The sequence below is a fragment of the Bacillus rossius genome, chromosome 15, assembly GCF_032445375.1.
Source record: "Bacillus rossius redtenbacheri isolate Brsri chromosome 15, Brsri_v3, whole genome shotgun sequence".
Lineage (NCBI taxonomy): Eukaryota > Metazoa > Arthropoda > Insecta > Phasmatodea > Bacillidae > Bacillus > Bacillus rossius.
This window is the reverse complement of record NC_086342.1, coordinates 43,477,925-43,494,887: the sequence shown is the minus strand read 5'-3', so window position 1 is coordinate 43,494,887 and position 16,963 is coordinate 43,477,925. Positions and strand designations below refer to the sequence as shown.

The following is a 16,963-nucleotide window of genomic DNA, read 5'->3' as shown; positions in this document are numbered from 1 at the left end:
AAGCCATCAATAATCTTAAAAACCTATTTACTTCACATCTTGTAATAAATATTCCTGACTTCGATAAAAGATTTGTTTCGCATGTCAACGCTTCGTCTCTTGCCTTAGAGCTGTGCTTGGACAGAATGAAATAGTGATCGGTGACAAATTGCTTACGCTAGTCGTACATTTAACAATACCCTTAGGCGGCTCAAACTGTAAGGAAAGGAAGAGCTTGCATGCCTGTTCGGGGTGGAAAACTTTCAATCATTCTTAGATTTTCAGGAATTCGATCTGTTTGATAATAATGTCTAATGTTAATCACTATGATTCTTGTAGACCATTGTTTAAGAATCTAAGGATACTTACTATGATGTGTCAGTATATATACTCATTAATTAATTTTGTAGTTAAAAATAATGATAGTTTTGATAATAACAGTGCAATACACACTTATGACACCAGAAATAAATCCGACTTGCATGTGCCAAGTAATAATACATCAAGGTATCAAAAAGGTGCAATGTACTCTGGCATAAAACTTTTCAATGCACTCCCTCATAAACTAAAAGCAATCTCCCATTGCAACCCAAGACTATTTAAAGTTCTACTCAAAAACTATTTATTAGAAAATTCATTTTATACATTAAATGAATATTATAATAATGTTAAGAATAACTACTGATGACTTGATGTAAGTTTTTGGACATACGCCATTGCTAAGAACTTTTTCTGTTGAAGAAAAACTAATAAATAAAATAAATAAATAAAAATAAAAATACTCAAAAAAAGAGACAAAAAACACACAAAATTAAGCAAACAATTGCTGTTGTCAACAAGGATATGAACACCACAAAATATTCCGAAACAGGAATATGGTCAGCAAACAAAGAAAAACAAAGAAAAATGTACTAAGAGAACGAAAAAATCCCCACAAATGATGACAACACAAAAAATATTGAAACCCAAAATAATTCAGCACAACAGTTGAAGCGAGACAAAAAACATGACAAAACGAAAAAACAAACAAATACAATAGTTTAACCTAAACAGAAACAAGCCGCACCTGTGTTTCCGTACCATGTGCGTCTCTGCCTGAGGACGGGAGCAGATAGCAGTTCCCGAAACGTCGCTTGTTTCTGTTTAGGTAAAACTATTGTATTTGTTTGTTTTTTCGTTTTGTCATGTTTTTTGTCTCGCTTCAACTGTTGTGCTGAATTATTTTGGGTTTCAATATTTTTTGTGTTGTCATCATTTGTGGGGATTTTTTCGTTCTCTTAGTACATTTTTCTTTGTTTTTCTTTGTTTGCTGACCATATTCCTGTTTCGGAATATTTTGTGGTGTTCATATCCTTGTTGACAACAGCAATTGTTTGCTTAATTTTGTGTGTTTTTTGTCTCTTTTTTTGAGTATTTTTATTTTTTATTTTTATTTATTTATTTTATTTATTAGTTTTTCTTCAACAGAAAAAGTTCTTAGCAATGGCGTATGTCCAAAAACTTACATCAAGTCATGCACTCCCATTGCACAAATCTTTTAAAGATAACATAACTACTGATGATTTTTTTGTATATTGATGTATTTATATTTTTGTTTTAATTAGTACTAATTTAATGTGATATTATGATTTAATTAATTTGATTGTTTGTATTGTTCATTTTTGTTGACTTTATTGACATGTTCTATATTCTTTTAAGAATCTGTTTAACGAATTTTGGAAATAAAAAAATAAAAAAAATAAAATAAAAATCAAGCCCTCGGTTGGCTGTCTACCCCGATAAGCTAGGGAAGTTAATACGTTGGGTAATACGACTATCCCGTTTCCGTTTATAAAATTCAAATCTCAAAGGACGTGAAATCATGGTTGCTGACTCGCTCTCACGAATGTATAATTCGTACGAATTCGTTGTATAGTCCATCCACGGTAACCTCCTACTTTTCTGAAGCCCTGCTTTTCACCGGATCTACTTTAATGTCACTATGTATCCTTCCGCCGTATGTAAACAAAAACATTGCCATGTGACAAATGTCAAATGGTTTGTTTACAATCACCAGCTGTCAAAACAATGTGTGTATGTATGTATATATATATATATATAAAAGTAATTTGAATATGATCTAAGTATACATGCATATGTTCATAACATTATTTATGATACCCAATGGTAAAAATATTAAAAAATAAGTTTGTTAGCTAAAGAAATAACATATAATTTAAAGTAAATTTTTAGGAGAATATATAAATTTACAACATTTATGTAAGCAATAAATATCATCATTTAGTACAGTTCAACACAGTTTTCTGCATCTGAAAAAAAAAGTATTGTAAATTATACATATGGCTGTCCATCTAAGCAATCTGGAAAAGACTAAGGATTGAAGGTTTAATAAAATTAACAAATTCAGATGAAAACATTTAAAAATGAATTTTCTTCTTTTATTTAATAAACCCCTACCATTTTGCCGGTTAAGGCCACAAATAAAAATATGGTTATATACATTTTCCTGAGTATACTTATTAGACAAAATCATAATTTTATGAACAGTAAAATTGTGGTGAAGAATTGACAGTAATTTCTATACCACTTATATGCATTATTTATTTGTGGCCCTGGATGGGGACTGGCTTTTTGTTTTCCAAGTAAGTTCACTGAAAAATGAAGACACACAACAAAATAAAATGTTTCACATACACCTATACGAATCCAGAAATGAAATTTAATATTCATTTCATAATACGTGTAATATAAAGTTAATACATAAAGTTCCAGTAATCAACATACTTCATGGGAATGCATAAAAGAAAAAAAAAATGTTTCAAACCCCAATACTTACAGTTGCCCAGGTGTTTATTACATACAGACCTCAATAAGAACACCCGGGTAAATCATCAAGAGGAACTGCCAGTACTTCACTGTCTCCATCTACTTGCTGTGTCGTAACCTCAAATTCTTCGCTGTCACTGTCTTCACTTGAACTATCCTCGCCGAGGTGGATGATGAGTGGAGGAATGGTGCCGCTGTCTAAGTGGACTTCTCTCTCCCAGTCTGCTTGAATTAGCTTCTCCACGTGATCCACACACCTCGCCCATCTAAAAAAATTAATGTATACAGTAAAACCTCTATATAAATGACCTGTTTATAGCAAAAACCACTCTATAACAAAATATGTTTGTTTCTGTCAAAACGGCATAGTAAACAATGCATGGCATGCTCTTTATTACATACAATTTTGAACTCACTCCACAAGAAAGTATTTTTAAACACAACAAAACTCGTTTAATGTGTTTTCCTCAACTATCAAAGCTATTATTTAATACTTGAAGTAACATGTTTTGTTTTATGTTATCTGAAAAAAAAAAATTATAGTGGTTTATTCAAGATATAATAAAGCTGTAAATATTATATATGTTATCAATAAAGGCTTAGAATGCATATGATAAAATATTTATTTCATAAGTTTTGTGTTTGTTTTTGGTTAAAATTTGTCCCAGACAAAAACAGTGAGATATAGCGAAAATTTAATTTTTTGAATAGTTTTGATGATTTACTGTATATGTATTTCACTATAATAACATAACTTTTGAAAATACTAATGTGCAAGAACTACATGTGTAAATACCTATTCAAGTTCGCTAGATGAAAATATTCAAAATTCTCTACGTTGAAATTTTATCTGAATATTTAAATCTGCCTACAGCACTGAACCCACCATAACTTTAAAGTCATTGACACAAGATTAAGCATAACAGAAAGTAATATCACAATTACTAATAAATACAAAACTATTTATGGAAATGAAACAATTGCAAATGGACTGCAATTACAAAAAAAAAAACCTTGCAAATAAGTCACCACTGTTAGATCTAGAAACTACACAGATATGTATGAATCACATGGGAATAAAATTACAAACACAAACACAAACACGAACACAAACACATATATGCAACACATTTTCAAAACGACAACTACACAAATTCAAACCACTTATTTTTACCAATTGTTTTAAAGCTGTATTACTGGTATATGAATATACACAAAATGATAATCACACTATACACACACTAGCACACAAAGTTATCAAAAGGAATGGTAGGACCAGGCTGCTAGGCAACAATACTTACGTATTATGTAAAAATGTATGGTAAGGGTTTTGCTGAAGCTTGAGGAATGTTCTACAGGAAAATAAAACAATTTCTACTTCAAAAGGAATACCCCATTGGTCATGCAACATGAAAATACCTCTCTGGTGTGGAAGCATCAAGAGCCTCTTTCCAGATGGCTGCAACTGCATCATTGTCAAATCTCTTGGCCCGCCCCACGTTACTATTGTAATGGTGTTTACATTGAGCCCAAACTAGTTCGATTGCATTATAGTGGCAGTGATAGGGTGGGAGTCGTAGAATTTCGTGGCCATAGTTACGAGCCAACTCGTCTACCTCATATCTGAAAAGTGTGTTAGAACAAGGTGTATACGTAATTTTTTGCAACTATCTCACTTTTAAAGAAATGCTGTAAAAAAAACGAAATAATATACCGTATTCGGGGCTTGTTTTGTTTAGCTATTCTCAGCAGCTCCACTTTCAACAAATTATTTTCATGTTTTATCCCATTCTTCTCCAGCCACGCGATCAGTGCAGCCTTGGTCCAGTTCGTTGTAGGTGTTTTCTCAACCTACGTTGTGCCAACATTTAACTAAATACTCAAGTAGCTGATAAGAATTCATGACAGTAGAACCCTGTTACAATTTTACTGCTTATAAAGTTTTCCTGCCTATAATGTATTATTTTTCAAGTCCAATATTTTCCCTATAAGGACAATGTATTTAATTCCTGGATATAATGTTTCACAAATTATGCGTTTCGTGCTTGTAATGTTCACTTCATAAAATTTTAGAAGACGAAAAAAATTAAAAGCCTTTGTCTATACTGTCTATGTATATGTGTATGTTAGCAGTTAACTGCCTGTTGACACCCTTGGAAAACAAATAAATTCATAAATTTTAAGCCATTCTGTGTGTTTTCAAATGTATTCACTTAAATCACATGTTCAAGTGGCAAAAGAACTGGACTTAAGCATTTCCACTGTAAACACTGTCGTGAATTATGACAATTATACAGAAATGAGACAATTTTACAGCAATGAGACAATGTGTAAGTAAAGACAAAGCAGATAGAAGCTGGAAGCACCATGATGTTAAAGAAAAATTGTTTTTGGCTTGCTACAAGCAAATTGGAGCATCAAATATATCTTTATGCAGCTTGTTGAGTCCATTGGCAATAAATCCACACTAAAAAGTACTAAATTGAATTTCCTGCTTATGTTTTTTTTTCTTGTAGCCCCTTAAAAACAAATTATAACAGGGTTCTACTGTACTTATGCAAAGCAAACATGTGTTTTGGCATATTGTCGTAATGAATTTCTAAATTTAACAAAGCATGTTAGTTTAGTGACTAGAAATTTTTTTGAAAATATTATTTTAATTTATTAAGTAGGGCAACAGAGCATTCATAAAGTGGGTCCTTTTACCAAACAAGTAATTATGTCATTTTCAAATGCTGTTTGCAATAAAAAAATTTTATTTGGTATTTCAAACCCTCTACTAAATTAGTTTGCACTACAATGTAATTCAATTACATTATATATATATATATATGTGTGTGTGTGTGTGTAATCAATTTCAGCTCAAACATTATAGTTTATAAAAATGTAGTGTAGGCATACTATTAAGATAACAATTATTGCTGGCAAAATGTATTAGTCTCGAATATTCGTACTTATACACAATAATAAACACATGTAAATTTTTCACATTACAATTTGAGCAATAAAAAGACACTGCTTTACCATTGCACATACCTGGGTGCTGTGATATGAAGCATTGTCCATTATGATGACACTGGGTTCCTCAAGATGCACCAACATGTCTTCAAACCACATCAAGAAAGTTTCCCCATTCATCTCGCCATGATAGTCTGCAGTCTTCTGACCTGAAACAAAAAGTAATCCTGCTCCTGGCACAAAGCCAGTGCGCCCTCCAGCATTAACAACAATAAACCTTTTACCATCTCCAACAGTACGTCTCTTCGCAGATTGTAGACTCTTGTCCTGCCATGACTTTGATACAGTTCCTGAAAAATATATGAAATGGAAATGAAATACTTTGTATTGGACCACAGAACAAATTTTCAAATAAATTAATGCCTTGCCTCTCTGGAAAATCCATGTTTCATCAACAAATATGAAATTGGCACCTCTTTCTTTTTCTTCTTTATACTTTCTCAAGAAATCTATTCGCTGCAATACTATGTTTTCATTCTCTATCAAAGCTTTTCGTCCATCAACAGTTTTCCATGAAAATCCCATCTTCTTTAACAATTTATGAAGACTTGATCTTCCACCATAATAATCTATTTGTCTTTCCCTGATTTCTTTCAAAATGGTGTCGACTGTAACATTCAAACCTGTAAATTTATTGCATACATTAACAATACATGAAATAACAGAGGTACACAAAACTAAGCGAAACCACAACCCCGTAGAAGATAATTTAAGTGCACAATTTACATTTATTAAATAGTTTTAATAAACTTACATTTCAAAAATACTTTTAAATTAATGGTAAATATTTACTTGGGCGGTATTTCCGAAAACAAAAGTTAAAAATCCGAAAATACCTTTATTTTATGCTCTTCAACTTCCTCTTTTCATTAAAATCGGCGGAGATTAGAAATTCCAAATACTTTAGGAGATATCGAATTTTTAAATTTCAGCACAAAACCAGCGCATTCCTGTGGCGTGCGTGCACCATTGTTTCTTGTTTACGTACGAGTATCTATTTTTTTTATTGGATAATGATGTCACGTTTTTGTTCGTGATAGGCCAGAATTCAAATGAACTAATACGTGATTATTTAGTTCAATTATTGTTTAAAACGGTGTTTAATTACCGCCTCCAACTTAGGTGAGTTTTTAACGTTTCTAATTTTAAAGTCTTATTTGTTATTTTGATATTGTTGCCCAAGTAATAAGTAACAAAAAAATTTACGTGAGTTGTTACTGTACATCCTTTGTTACGGGTTTGTTAGGTAAGGTCAGTTACATTATAAATAATTTAAAACTAAAGAATAATTAAAATTAATTCACATTATTTTTAATATCACCTTAGTTTGAAAGTATTTATAATGTAACTGACCTGACTTAATCGACCATTTTAGTTTTAAAATATTAAATTAAAAAATTTGATATCTCCTAAAGTATTTGGAATTTCTTATCTCCGCCGCTTTTAATGAAAAGAGGAAGTTGAAGAGCATATGATAAAGGTATTTTCGGATTTTTAACATTTATTTTCGCAAATACCGCTCAACTACATATGATGAAATTTAAAAATTCGATATCTTCTAAAGTATTTGGAATTTCTTATCTCCGCCACTTTTAATGAAAAGAGGAAGTTGAAGAGCATAAAATAAAGGTATTTTCGGATTTTTAACATTTTTTTTCGGAAATACCGCCCAAGTAAATATTTACCCATTAGTATTTCAGCATTCAATTTAGCAATCAATAAGTTACAAGCTCTACACTGTGTTGTAGGTAAATGTTTTGTATCGTGTATCCCATGTGATCCCTAGATCTTTATGCATGAACCTGTACATCCTATTGATCGTGTGGTGCATGTTTTTTTTCATTTATTCAGATCAAAGATCCTGAACATAATCAAATATTGTGGTATAGCAAAAATAATTATCATAAGTTTAATAAGACATATATATTTTCATTATTATTCAACTTTAAATCATAACTCATTACTACATCACAGGTTTTTATTTTTGGTTTTGTACAGGATTTTTAAACGTAATAAATTAGAAAAGCAAGCATCATCAATCACAGGATCAATATTTGCAGGATCATGCGATCAGGATCAATGTATCGAATCGGATACGCGATACTAAACTTTTACTGTTTTATAACCTTCTGTTACTTCATACACAAACACACAGTTTGTCTGGCTAAGTTGTGTTTTCATATGATACTTCATTACAATGAAGTAGGACTATTGTTTATAAAATAACAATACCCCTATATTTTCTAAAGGGTTAGGCGGGGCATGACACTATTTTGCAATAGAATATATATTGTACTGGACCCTGCCACACAGTACAATTTAGCCAATTAAGTATCCCAATTTTTTTTTAATAACCATGCTTGCTTAGACCACAACTCACTAATTTGTAACCAATTACTGCTAAAGCGCACAACTGGATATTATTGATACTGGAAATAGTCATTATTTAACCTTCTGATACATCATAAAAGTTGAGGTTATTTAATATGTATACTGTGTATAACGATATAAACATTACTTGTAGTTTTAGAATGTAACAATTTTCTTTCTATCTTTAACCTAACCTTAAAAGGACGTGTACGTATTTAATATGTTGCACAATATTCTATATATCAATACCATATCAATAAAGAAACCTAACAAACCACCCAAAAATGTTAAGTATTTTTAAAGGACAGATGATATCGGGAAAAAAACTGAACCGGTCAATCTGCATATGGATATATGAAATGAATACAATTAAGTAGGGCCTACCCCAGTGATATCGAAACTACTCTTCAGTATCAAATTTTTACCTTCAGCGTACATCCTGTAAATTGCATTCCTGATTGCATTTACTGTGAAATCGTCGACTGTGTCAAGTGACTTTCCTTCCTGTGGCCTTTTTTTCCTCTTTTTTCCTGGTGTTGAAACTTCTTCAATGTCTTTCTTGTAGTACCTAACCAAAAAAAAAAACATTTGTCATATAACACTTTTCCGGGGACCCGTTCACAATACGCAGTTAGGCAGTGTTCCAAATATGGCATTTTGTCACAAATATTTGCTTTGTGGTCACTAAATGGAAACATTACAGACTTTGTCCACGAAATTAATGAAGTGTTTTTTATTTATTTTGTGATCTCCCAAACAGATGAAAAACTAATTAAATGCAAATTATAAAATCACTCCCTTATGTTATAGTTAAACCTATCATAAAGTTTATAAACATCGTTATAAACAAACGTGTATCACACCCATAAAAATACTTGAAAGTGCCTATATTGTTATTGTTAGGACCTGAGTAGGCCTAATATGATTTTAGGTTAAGTTTTCAACAGAGACGCCACATGGCGGTGTTGTCGCACACCAAAAAATATAAATTGGAAATAAAACACAAAAAACCTCGTGAGTTAAAACACAGGCCGACAATACTTAGGACACAGTCGATATTTTTTTTACGTGCATGAAAACGAAAAAAGCCTACTTACTTGAGAACAGTTGACTTTGCGATGTTGAGAAGAAACGCGGTCGTCTGCGTAACGTCACATTTCTTCAAGTCGCCTTTCCTAATTAAAAGATATAAGTTCTGAGCGACGTTAATGATGTCCATCTGACGCTGCGACGAAGTAGCTTTCCCCATCCCGGAACCAATTACCATTACAGCAATCACAAGAACCACACAAAATATCAAAACGATAACAAATTCCATCATTACAATAGTAGATAATAAATAATATAACAAAGTTAAAATACACAATATTAACACAAAATCCTGAAACACAAACTGTACGTTATTTCACGGTCAGTAATATATTAAAACACACTGCAAAATGGCGTACAGACTGCAGACTGCTTAAAGAGCTGCTGAAAGCGGCTGAAAGAGAAAACAAACAAGTGACTATTAACATTATTAATGCGCGACCACGGTTTCGGCACGTAATATTTTTTTACCGTTAACATAACGTTTTTATTTCACCAGAGATTTAAAAAAATGTTCAAACTTAACAAATACCCAAACAAATTCTTAAATACACGCGGAAAGTCAAAAAATATATATTTTGGCTATGGAACTATTTCGTTCTAATCATTGCCAACACACCACTTCTCTCACTGTTTCATTTACACACATGCGAGATCATTAATATTAATAATATTGTACATAGATAGTTACTTTTTTTGTAAAATTTTATTTAACATCATTATACGGTAATTTAGTGTTAATGCATGTTTAATATGCATATGATGGAAAGTATTTTTGCAAACGAACCAAACATGCTGCATCCTGGTGTGTTTTTTCAAAGGTTCGTTTAAAAAAGTAGGAGGTTACCGTGGATGGACTATAGTTTGTGATTTGCCTGAAAACATGTATGCGGGTCTCAGTAGTATTTTTCCGGAGTCCTACATAAATTTGCGTGTATGTAAACGTGGTGATAACTTTTGATGTGATTTTCGTGTCGAGAAGAATTTTCCCTGTATTGAAGAAAATGGTTCTGATTTACTTTACAGGAAGAATGGTCGTGCTCGCAAAGCTGTTGAGCTGTCGCTTTTGCTTCCTGTTGTCCTTAAATACTGTAAGGAGTCATCCAGGCATTGATAAAACTCATAAGAAAAACAGCTGGCCATGTTTGTTGGCCTGAGATAGGTCAGGATGTCCGCCTGTCCACCCGGCCACCGCAGTGTACAGTACAGTGCCGAGCCACGCACAGTCCCTTCACACGCGCTACACACTGGCAGTTTCAGTCCCTGGCGGTGCCTTTTCTCTGTTAGGTCGAGGAGAACGAGTATTTCAACCAGCTGGTTCGTCATAAACCACTTTCAAAACATAAAGTATCACCCAAAAAACAACCTTAAATGGCACAAATCTGCAAAATCAGATGAACATAACTAGAAGCTCTGATTGGGCTCAAAGCAAATACAAAATTACTTAATACTTTTTTCGCACCAGTGTATCATAAAAACTTGGTCAAATTATCCCGACAACGGTAAGCTAGCTGCTTTACATCTGACAGTTTTCCCATTGAATCTATCACCAAACTTAGTAAAGTATATTAAAGAAATAATATATTAGTAACTAATTTGGTATAAAAGCATAAAATAATTATTTATCAACAAACTATTGCTTTTCAGACCTCGCAGGAATTTATAGGTACATATTAACTTTAAAATTAAATTTGTATGGAATACTGTAAAATACTTAAAAAAATAAATCATTTTAAAAAATTCAAGGTCATTTCGCAAAATCTAAAGATCCTGCCCAGGAAAGTCGCTAAATACGGCGATCGTGTTCACGACTCACAAAAACTTGCCACTTTCTCACGGTAACACAAAGTTTATGTTTATTTTGACAAGTTCCATAATTTTAATCGACGTGTTTTCAACAAAATGTGATCCAAGTCGTGGACAACGCGAAAAGCCTTTAGCCGCCTGCTAAAAACTGCTGTCGTAGGTCTCGCAAACGATTTTACGTGCTGCGTGAAACAATTTACATTTTGAAAATGTAAAATAGAACTTACAGACGATATTGGCAAACAGTCATGGCCTGAAACTGGACTGCGTGCATGGAGTCGCGAGGTCCAGGCGACAGTCTCCGTACGTCTGGCTGATCGAGAGCACAGCTGTCGGCCCATCCATTCCTGTGCGTGGCCGGGAGGGTCTGACTTCTGTCCAGACACACATCACCTCGACCCAGCGGGACTTCACCTGCTGGTCCGTGGGTTGAGAAGCTCCCTTGAAGCAGTCCGTTCCTGCGGGGGAAGCCTTATTTTCACAGACTAGAGAGCCAAACGCCCGATCGTACATCTTCGGTTGTTGTTTTTGTTCATTGTAAAAGGTTAGTTTATGTACATTATAAGTACTTTAAAACATTGTGGACGGTTGATTTGGTTAGGATAGATACATTAAAGATACTGTGAAATCATGTAAACGGTTTCCTAACCCTGGATAGCTACATATTAAAAAGTTATTTGATAAGCAACCATAAAATGATTTTACAGTATTTTTAATGTAGCTATACTTACCTAATATAACCAATCATCCACAATGTTTTAAAGTATTTATAATGTAGCTAACCTATTCTAATCGACCGCAAGATTTAATGCCACGCCGGTTTATACAATGGGATAGAATGGAAATAAAAACGTGAGCATGAACTTCTGGGAATATCGGGTGTGGCTCTCTCGTCTGTGAAAAGAAGGCTTCCCTCGCCTGAGCCACCTTCCGACCGTTCCTGCGGGCTCGATATTCGCTCGGCCCCTGGGAGGGCAACTACCCGCCGTGCGTGGCAGATGCACGGGTAGCCGCCACTGCTTCGCCTATCCGGGAGACCCTGTGGTCTGCTCTTCGCTTATCGTGTTTCCATTGTATTATTAAATACACAGTTATCCATTGGATCGATAATTTTATACTACGTAGGCATTTATCCTCTGTTTGTTAAATTACTTTTTAAATAAATGCATTTACACGAATTATCATGGTTAATAAAAATAAAACTTTTTTTTAAATGTACAACTATCCTTTAATAATTAATAATTTACAGTCAGCTAACTATGAAGTAATAATATTTTGATGAGTTTTGACAAGGGGGGGAGAACATTTTATTAAAACTGTTTGTCAATTTCAGTATTTTTCAAGTCTATATATATATTTTTTCATCAAAGACGTTTCATTGTATAATTATAGTTTCATAATATATATTTTAGTTATATAGTTATATATTTTTATAGTTATAGTTTCATTATATAGCTCTGCAAATCAAATACGTAATTCTATAGTTGACGTAGCTGCAGAATTTTCAAGGCCGCTCAGCGATAGATAACGGCGCCGAGACAGGACGATGCGCGGGAAGGAAAAAGAGAAAGGGGTAGGGTGGTGACGACCCTTGTAACCCGGCCAGGCGCGCGTGGCATGTCTTACGTCAGTGGACGGCGCGTGACGTCAGTGGCCTGGCGTGGCCGCCAGCCAGCTCCGAACCTGGCATCGCGGTCCGGTCTCTCGCGGTCGTAACAATATATTATAAATTAAGTGGTTTGAACAATTCTTTGACTACAAATAATTTGACACAACCAATTGAGTACTAAGTATCAAATGAATCCTGGGAAATATAAACACAGATAGGGAAAACGTTTAAACTTTTATACAAGTTACACGGTTTCATACTATTTAAAAACCGCACATTTATGATGATCGGAAAGGATAAATAATTTATAGTATAAAGTGATGTGTTCATATTTTTAAAAATGGAGAGAAATGTAAGGTGAAGTATATGTATTTGCGGCAGACTGACTAGCTGGACCTCGCGAGGAGAGCGCCGTGTCTGAAGAGAGCGCCGTGTCTGAAGAGAGCGCCGTGTCTGAAGAGAGCGCCGTGTCTGAAGAGAGCGCCGTGTCTGAAGAGAGCGCCGTGTCTGAAGAGAGCGCCGTGTCTGAAGAGAGCGCCGTGTCTGAAGAGAGCGCCGTGTCTGAAGAGAGCGCCGTGTCTGAAGAGAGCGCCGTGTCTGAAGAGAGCGCCGTGTCTGAAGAGAGCGCCGTGTCTGAAGAGAGCGCCGTGTCTGAAGAGAGCGCCGTGTCTGAAGAGAGCGCCGTGTCTGAAGAGAGCGCCGTGTCTGAAGAGAGCGCCGTGTCTGAAGAGAGCGCCGTGTCTGAAGAGAGCGCCGTGTCTGAAGAGAGCGCCGTGTCTGAAGAGAGCGCCGTGTCTGAAGAGAGCGCCGTGTCTGAAGAGAGCGCCGTGTCTGAAGAGAGCGCCGTGTCTGAAGAGAGCGCCGTGTCTGAAGAGAGCGCCGTGTCTGAAGAGAGCGCCGTGTCTGAAGAGAGCGCCGTGTCTGAAGAGAGCGCCGTGTCTGAAGAGAGCGCCGTGTCTGAAGAGAGCGCCGTGTCTGAAGAGAGCGCCGTGTCTGAAGAGAGCGCCGTGGTGCCGTGCTGGTGACTCACGGGGCGGAGACAATGCGGCGTCGTGCGGCGTCGTGCGGCGTCGTGCGGCGTCGTGCGGCGCGCACGTGCTCATTGGGCTGAGTCACTCGCCCCGCCCCCTCGCGCCGGCCACTCACGAGTCCTGGCGCGCCGCCATCAGCCGTGTCTCCTCCTCCGCTCGCCCTCGGCCAATGGCCCGGCTGCAGGCCTCTGGCGCTCTGCCGACACCTTGCCCGTCAGCCAGGCGGGTGTCTCACAGTCCATGCGCAGGGCCCGTGATGCTTCAGTCAACAACCCCAGCACTCGGCCCATTCCAAAATGCCATCGACTCACCAGTTGCAGTTATTTCTTTCATCGTTACTGTTTCTTACAGGGTCCTATGTCCTAATCTGTATGGCAAGAGTGCGAGAGTGTAAGATGCGAGGGTGCTATAGGTTGTCGAGGGTGCTGATGGTGCTAGGGGTGCTGAGGGTGCAGAGGGTGCAGAGAGTGCAGAGGTGGAGCGCGCGCGGGTCGCCAGGCAGCAAGTGGGTCAGCAGGTGTCCTTGAAGGCCGTGGCTAGAGAGGTGCAGGTGCAGAGGCCAAGCGGCGCTCTGCCGTCCTTGCAGAGCACACAGTGTGTTCCCTCGTCAGCTCAGTTCTCCACCGGCCACGAGGACTACATGTCTGCACTCTTGCGAGGTAGTTGTGTTATTAACTACCTACTAGCTTCGCTCGCGCCATTTTATAATACTGCTGAAATATTCATATTTAAATAAAAGTATGAGAATAATTCCAAAACATTTTTCTAAATAAATAGACACAAAGAACTTTACGTAATTAATTATTTACGTTATATATGCTAACATTCTTATATCCACCTTTTTTTGCTCTGGAAATTAGAATTTTTTATGATAAATCATAACTTTTTTTTCCTGTTAATTTTTTTGAAAGACGAAATCATGAAAACTTAAAAAAAATTGTAACTACATACACTTATTGTTCATTGTTAATTTCTAACCCTTAGGTCCAGTAGATTCGCAAAAATGCATTTTTTCTTTAAACCAAACTTAACCCCTTTACACCCCTTAGAAGCGGAATTTTGCTCATAAGATAAATTATAATTTTATAGTTTATTGTTTTTACTATTAAAATACCTCTTACATATTAGTTTCAAAAATACGATTTTATTTTTAATAACTGAACACTTAACTCCGTTTTCACTCCGATTATAAGACAAATTTTTAAAACTCAAAAAAAAAAAAAAAAAAACCAATGTGTTGCATGATGCATGTGTTTTAGTTTCAAACTTCTTAAGCTAATTGAATTTGAAGTGTTAGGTTTTTTTACTTCGAAAACACACTCACCCTTTTTACCATCCTTAGGGTTTAAATTTCGCAAAATGGTATATTGCGGTTGGTGAAATGCGTAGGTACGTTTTATACTGGAACCAAAAAAAAATATATTACGCTTAATTTAATCCAGAATAAGTTAATAATTTTAATATCATACTTACACATTTTCACCCCTTAGCAGTTTCATTTTGTAAAATGGTAAAATTGTGGTTGGTAAATATCGTATGTTTACGTATTATTGGTCCCTTGTATCTTTGGTTAAGCCTGATTAGTTTAGAACATATACTTAATTATCTTCAATTAATATTTACCGCTTTTTCACACCTAAGGGGTTGATTTTTACAAAATGATAAATAGAGGTTGGTAGTTTTCTTAAGATAATTATTGATACGAAAAATAATTTATTATGCTTAATTTTATTCGGAAATATTAACATTAATTTAAAAACATATTCATCTTGCTCACATCTTAGAGGTTGCATTACGCAAAATATAATAATTTTTTGTAATTTTCGTATGTTTATTACCTTTATTAAATTTGGAGATAAAATTATTTATCTTAAATACAAACTTACCTAATTTTCAATGTTTTAATAAGGGTTTGAATTTCGGAAAATATAAAAAATTGTGGTTGAAATTTCGCATATGTTTATTACTAGTATCCAATACAATTTATTACGATAAATAAAATTCGGATATTTAATTATCATAATTTAAAACATAACTTAACTCTTTTTTCTGTTAGAATTTCGGTAAATAAAAACATGGTTGTTGGTAGATTCCGTATGATTATTGTTGGTACCCAGTATCACCTTACGCTTTATCAAATTCAGAGATAACATTATTAATCATAATAACATATTCACCCCTTTTTCGACCCTTAGGGGCTCAATTTCGCAAAATAAATATTGTTGGTAGTTTTTTATGTTTATTAATGGTACCCAACATAATTTATTACACTAAATTAAATTCGGAGGTATAGTTATTATATTAAAACATTCTTACCCCTTTTTCACCCTTAGGAAAAGAATTTCTCAAAATATAAATTTTTATTGTTAGGTTTGGTATGTTTATTATTGGTACCCAATATCATTTATTACGCTTTATTAAAATCGCAGATATTATTAATCTCAAAAAGGAAACCTACATATTTTTCACCTATTAGGAGTTTAACTTATGTAAATTATTGGTACCGAAAATCTTTTCTTTCGATTTATTAGTTTTAGAGGTATACATAATTAATTTAATAAAAACCACGTTTACCTCTTTTTCACCCCATTTGGAATAGAATTATGTAATTATAAATAGCCTTGTTATTAAGTTAGCCTAACGTCTTTCTAACCACAGATTATCTTAAAATCGGTTTTTATTTTTTGCGTGATTCTAAAAAAAACACAGATACAGTTTTATACTAGTATATATAGAAAAGTAGAAACCTACAAGTAAACATTTACAATCACAGGTGCAGATTCACAAGTCACAAGTTGTTACTACAATTAATATAATTTTCATGTTTCATTAAGTTGCTTGAAACCTACATGAACTTGTAACATGTTACAAATTTAAACTAATATTAAATTAAAAGAAATATATTTATAATTATAATTTGTGTTTCATGTGGAAGTAAAATGGATAGGCTATACCTTTCACTGATATTAATGAAGATAATAATAGATTTGCTGAGTATAGGAGATCTGCTATTTCAGACCCAGGATTAATATGGTATTGGTGCAATTTTTGAGTTTAACGAGGGATTCCCAATAAAATCAATTGGATTTGAAAAACTTTGTGAATATATTGGACATTAACCGGGACACCACTAAAGAGTAATAATTATCTGTCCAGCGACTTTTAAGGTATCTTTATATCTAAAAATACGTAAATAATCTTTTTATTTATACACATATGTCCACCTCCATATATT

At 34.6% G+C, this 16,963-nt stretch overlaps 2 protein-coding genes across 3 annotated transcripts; one reads left to right on the top strand and one right to left on the bottom strand.

The window, feature by feature from the left end:
- Positions 1-1,867: 1,867 nt before the first annotated feature.
- LOC134539522 (uncharacterized) lies at positions 1,868-9,940 on the bottom strand. Of its 2 annotated transcripts, XM_063381612.1 has the most exons (5): positions 9,291-9,938; positions 8,619-8,761; positions 6,192-6,446; positions 5,842-6,113; positions 1,868-3,071 (listed from the first exon to the last, which is right to left on the bottom strand). In XM_063381612.1, the coding sequence occupies exons 1-5, from the start codon at positions 9,512-9,514 to the stop codon at positions 2,958-2,960; spliced, it is 1,008 nt and encodes a 335-aa protein (XP_063237682.1). In that variant the 5' UTR covers positions 9,515-9,938; the 3' UTR covers positions 1,868-2,957. The 2 variants fall into 2 exon arrangements, with proteins under 2 accessions (XP_063237682.1, XP_063237681.1); XM_063381611.1 differs by having other exon boundaries at positions 5,842-6,446; positions 9,291-9,940.
- A 2,006-nt stretch (positions 9,941-11,946) lies between these two features.
- LOC134539268 (protein MGARP-like) lies at positions 11,947-13,722 on the top strand. The gene is made up of 2 exons (XM_063381092.1): positions 11,947-11,967; positions 13,105-13,722. Exons 1-2 carry the CDS (start codon positions 11,947-11,949, stop codon positions 13,720-13,722), a joined length of 639 nt encoding a protein of 212 aa, XP_063237162.1.
- Positions 13,723-16,963: the final 3,241 nt, after the last annotated feature.